The sequence below is a fragment of the Gobio gobio genome, assembly GCF_949357685.1.
Source record: "Gobio gobio genome assembly, chromosome: 25".
Classification (NCBI taxonomy): Eukaryota; Metazoa; Chordata; class Actinopteri; order Cypriniformes; family Gobionidae; genus Gobio; species Gobio gobio.
The window spans coordinates 1,437,629-1,443,374 of NC_137121.1; the positions used below are offsets into that span (position 1 = coordinate 1,437,629).

A 5,746-nucleotide genomic window follows, 5' to 3' on the forward strand; every position below is an offset into this window, starting at 1 on the left:
AAAAATTAAAACAATATTTAAGGTATCAAGCCTGAATTTACTGTGTTAGTACTTAATAGTTATTTGGTTACAGTACTGACACAATTTCATCTGTCCTCGAGAATATGGCAGTTCTATTAAAGAGAGAAGGGAAGGAAGGACTAGTAAGCCAATGTTACCAAAGTATTACATAGTAATTATTCAACGAGTGATCAAATTACTACATTAATGTAGTACTGTTATAATGCTATATTTATTTTTACCAAAAATGACTAATATTTAACCAATAAATTGCACATTAATATTATAAATTAGTTACTAATTATTACCATAAAATAAAACTTACTTTGTGATATCCACAAAAGTGCTACCCATACTTACTCTGATATAACACACTTACATTACCTTGCAGTTCAATATAATTTATATCAATTAGATTACTTAATATGCAATTTGTCTAATGTTTTCCATGTCACCCATCCCGTTGGTCCAACAAACTTTATCCATGGTTGACAATAACGTACACATAATTTAAAAAAAAAATGTACGTGGCATGTCGATAATTATAATTTATTTTTGTTTTGTCTGTAGTAAAAATGCCAGGTGGATCCACTTTTCGGCAATGCGCCCACTGCCTGAAGAAGATCAACTGTGCAAATCGAAGATGCACCAAGGTAAATAATGTACAAATAATGCTATTGTACTGTCTTAACTGCTAATCCCCATTTTTATGCATTAAAGCAAAGAGTCATTAAGTCCAATTCAAATAAACTTTATTTGCATCAAATATCTCAGTATTTGTTAGAATTCTAACTAGGACCAGTGCAAGGGAGCATATCACTCCAATCCTTGAAAAATTGCACTGGCTACCTGTTAGTTTTCGTATTGATTTTAAAATTCTAATGCTCACGTATAAGGCCTTGAATAATTTGGCCCCTCAATATTTGTGTGAGCTTTTAACCCTCTATACGCCAACACGTGCTCTACGCTCCTCTGAAGCTGGTCTTTTAAATGTCCAAACAACACGGCTGAAAACTATGGGTGATCGGGCTTTTTCTTCTTTGGCTCCTAAGTTGTGGAATTCCCTGCCCTCTGAGATTAGGAATGCAGAATCCCTTAGTGTTTTTAAATCTTTACTTAAAACATATTATTTTAGGATAGCTTTTATGTGATTCATTTGTCTATTTTGTTTATTTTTTACTGCCTGCAATGTTATGTGTTTTTTAATTCATATTTTTATGTAAAGTGCTTTGAGATGTAACATTTAAAGGCGCTATATAAAATAAAGTTTATTATTATTATTATATTGTTGGCCAAGCAATACAGTGACAATTAAACTGGCGTTTGCAGTGGAGACATAATGTTCGTCATACAAAAGACAGAAAGAGTTTTGTTTTGTTACACTATGAATTTTCATCATAGTAGGTATTTTTCAAAATGTTAAATTTCCAACCTGGTGGAAAGGTACCTGTTGATATTGAATGTTTGACTGTTGGTTCTTTTAGTTACATCCTCTTACAAGGCTACACATTTAACATTGAATCTTTCTTTTACAGACAGATTACATTGTTCTATTGTGGTGGCTCTCAACTGTGGTCACTCAGTTCATTGAGATTATCCATATTTTATTTTATCCATATATTATCCATATATTAAGGTATAATGTCTGTGGCCACATATTGAACATTCATATTTTCCGGTGCATTGACTCAACTGCATATTTAGTCTGTCTGTTCAATTAGTTGCATTCACTTGGCATCCAAGTCATTATTTAGGCCCTTGTTAACAGAAGGCTAGAAAATCAACAATGCTTGATCAACTGGACAGCAGTTTGGAACCTTTTTTTGTCATACCGTCTCCCCATCACTTGCTTTGTCTCTCTCCCTTACTCAGTGTGGGAAACTGCTGGACATGAAGTCCAGGCAGACGGCCCGCATGAAAAAATTTCGCACTAAGGCCAAGGAATGGGCACAACAAGTCAAAAAATCTCGCAATCAAGCAAAGATTTTCGACAATAGTGCCCTGCTGGTAATAAACATTTTCTGTCTTTGTATTTTGGTCAGGCATTGCAGGTTCCTGTCAACATTGTGCAAGGGAAGCAAGAACTCATCAACCCAACTGCATTTACAACATTTCAGATAATAATGAGCTTTTCTACATATAAATATCAAAACAATACACATAATTTCCTGGTGGTGCCTTATAATAAATAATAATAATGCCGTTGTAACCCTGCCTTGGAAATCTATGCATTTGCTTATATGCTTTTCTATGTTAAGGTGGAGAAACTGAAAGCTCTTGGGTATTTTCCCCTCCTGCTGTGGGGAAAGTACCGACCACAAAATAAAAAGTGGATGGCCCAGCTCCAGTGCCCCTTTGAGCTGCCAGAGGTAGCGCACGCGGTCCTGGAGAAAATGTTGTGTCTGTTTGAAGGTTTGTTAGAAGGTAGGTCACATCACAACATCAGTACATTCATGACTATTAAGATTGATTCTGCATGTTTTATTTCAATTAACATTTATTTGTATAGCACTTTTAACAATACATATAGTTTCAAAGCAGCTTCACAGAAAAATAATGTGTCTACATTACAATTTAAGAGGTGACTTTGTCTAAGTAATATATTGCAGAAATTTTCATTTTGTGAATACTTGACTAAAAAGATGCATCTTTAGTCTAGATTTAAACTGGAGGAGTGAGTCTGCTATTCCAGAGTTTAGGTGCCAAATATGAAAACGTCCTTCCTCCTTTAGTGGACTTTAGATATCCTGGATACTACCAGAAGCCCAGAGTTTAGTGATCTTAAAAAGCATGATGGATTATAGGGGGATAGAAGATCAGTTAAATACACAGGAGCTAAACAAATTGTATTGTGTACCTATCCAGATGGATCAGATTGAAATGTCATTGCAGATCATTTTTCACACAATATATAGATTGCTGGTGGTGTATCATTCTGTTCTTTTTATGTTTTTTTTTTTTAAATATATTTTGTTATATAACTTTTTATATTTCTTACTCATATTTTTAACCATACACTGCATCTTAAATGTCTTGTTTTATTTTTTTACTGAAGCATGTGATCCTGAAGGAGAGAAGGTGGGGCAGCACGAGAGGACAGGAGAAAAAGATGAAGCAGAAAGAGAAATAGAGGATGAAAACCAGAGAGGACAGGGGGAGCAAAGTGAATTAGGAGAGACTGAGAGGAGTAACATGCAGGAGATGGAGATAGAGGCACAGAAAGACAGAGTGGAGAGAGGAGAGATGGAGGGACAGAAAGACTTAGAGCTGGGACTGATGGCGACAGAAGAGATAGAGGCAGACAAGGATAGAGAACAGAGAGAGGAAGTAGGGAAAAAAGAGATTGAGGCAAAGAAGAAAGCAGACAGGTAAGTGGCAATACAGAATAGAAGATGCAGAGCTGTAGAATATGATACAAAATGGAAAAGAAAGTGGGCCCCACTTTTTATTAAGTGGCATCAACTACTATGTCTTTGTATTAAAAAATAATAACAATGTACTTATTGTGTTCATATAAGAAAAAAAGAAAGTGTCAACAGATTTCCTGCATTCCAAATATTCACCTGGCTTGCAACGCAAACACCACACACCTCTATTGCAATTTACTCAGGTTTTTTGTTTCTCTATACAGGAAGTCAGCTGTCAAGATTTCAGCAAAAAAGAAAAGAAAAGGAAGCCAAAACAAGGATGATGGTAGGGAAAAATACTTTAAAGTATTTATAATTCAAAATTAAACACACAAAGTATATTAAAAAAGTGTTGGCAATACACAAACACCAGCCTATCATAAAATGCACACCAAAGTATCCCAAAGCATACCACGTTGTCATCAAAAGGCCCCAAAGGATCATGAAGATACGGTGGGTGATGTACAACAAAGTCCCACAAAGCACACCAAAGAATTTTAATGTCTATCTAGCACAAGGTGTACCACTTTAACACAAAATTTAACAAAGTATCCCAAACCCCCCAAAAGGCAACCGTTTCAGTGAGTTATCACAAATCCAATTTCCAGAAAAGTTGGGATATTTTCTAAAATGCAATAAAAACAAAAATCTGTGATTTGTTAATTAACATGAACCTTTACTTAACTGACAAAAAGTACAGAGAAAAGATTTTCAATAGTTTTACTGACCAGCGTAGTTACTCTTAGTATAATTACATTATCTAGCCAGTATGGTGACAGTCAGGATCTCTCTGGTGATTGCCACCTTTTCTGTTTATTTTGTTTTATTACTGTTACATTAAGATGCAATGGTTTGTATTTACTTTATTTATTTATTTATTTTTATTTACAGCTTGCCAGTATCACAGCACATTGGACATTTATCCAGTACAATATGTGTCCAAGACACGTGAAAGAAAGGTTAGTAGCTTTACAGAGAACATTCTGTACAACTGTTAAATAAATTGATACTATACTACACCAAGTGAATAGTGATGAAATTGTTGCCTTTTGTCAGAAAAATAGTTAACATATTAAATAATTTGCTGAGAGAATGCTAGAAATATTAAACCAAACCTTTGATGTTTTGGTGATTTATATTGTGACTGATTTTTAGAGACTGGGAGGAGGAAGGAAATGAATAATTATGAAATAAAAGTATGACTTTGGTTTGTCTTTGACCCTTTCCCCAAAGGGCTGTTAAGAAGTACTGGTCCATTGGCTCCCGTGTCCGTCATGGTAATGTCAGCTTTCTTGTTTAACCGATTTTTGAGTTGTCCTTAAAGGAACCCTAATTAAGAAGCTAGTCTGATTTACTATGACTTGGAAGTTATTTAAGTTTATGTAATAAGCACCTCGAGTGTTACATTTCTTTTTGAGAAGTCAGACGGGCTGCTTAATTAGATATCTGGCATCTGTTTTTGCCTACATGGAGATTAAGCTTTGTCACAACTGCAACTTGCATGTACTGCTGTTTTTGGTGGTGTTTTGTAACAGCCATAATTACTATGCAAAACTTTGAGGGTGAGGAATTAGTCATCACAATTTCATATTCAGTAGGAATGGGGTGATCTCCTTATCACACAATATGAGGTTCACAATTTAATACAAACACAATACAATGTAATAAATAAACTGTCAATGACAACTAAATTATACCTGTGCAGAATTGTTTATTTCTGACAAATCTTTGTAATGTAAACAGTTTAAAATGTCATTAGAAAGTGACAATTTTATCATTTGGATATTAATATAAATTCTCTTCAACGTTCCGCTTTCTCCACCCCATTCTGTCAGGGAAATATGTAGAAACTTAACAGAGGCCATCCTTATATTTAACATATTTCAGAAATTAAATACATGATTTCTGTATGTTTTATTTTTGCCATTTCTTTCAGCCTAAAGACCTGGCCCCCATCTTGGGAACCGCAGGAGAACATAGGAATGACTGTGTCATAAAGGAAGGTCTGCTAAAATGACTGTTGTCCCATTGCTGGTTCCAACTTCCAAGAAACAAAAAAAAAAGTGGCCATGTGGACAACAATAAAGTTCTACTGTTCTTCTAATGAATTGAGTACACAAAATAAAAATGATTTGTTTATAAATCTCTGCTTCATTATTCAAAAAGTCTCATTAATTCAGGGCCCATCAAAATTCATCAAAATCAAGACAGTTTAGGTTCTCTGTGTGTTTTCATTGTAACTGGTCAGGATCTAATGGATGCTGCGTTGCTGATCAGTTGATTAATCTAACCTCAACATGTGCTGTGATCTGTCCTGCCAATGTAATCAAAACAAAAAA

General features: G+C 34.8%; 1 protein-coding gene across 1 annotated transcript; it reads left to right on the forward strand.

Annotated features, from left to right (window-relative positions):
- Positions 1–575: 575 nt before the first annotated feature.
- On the forward strand, positions 576–4,707 carry LOC307121778 (uncharacterized protein; the record flags this gene model as incomplete). The annotated part of the gene is made up of 7 exons (XM_079809535.1): positions 576–653; positions 1,873–2,007; positions 2,259–2,424; positions 3,056–3,368; positions 3,632–3,713; positions 4,299–4,366; positions 4,641–4,707. 7 exons carry the CDS (start codon positions 576–578, stop codon positions 4,705–4,707), a joined length of 909 nt encoding a protein of 302 aa, XP_079665661.1.
- Positions 4,708–5,746: the final 1,039 nt, after the last annotated feature.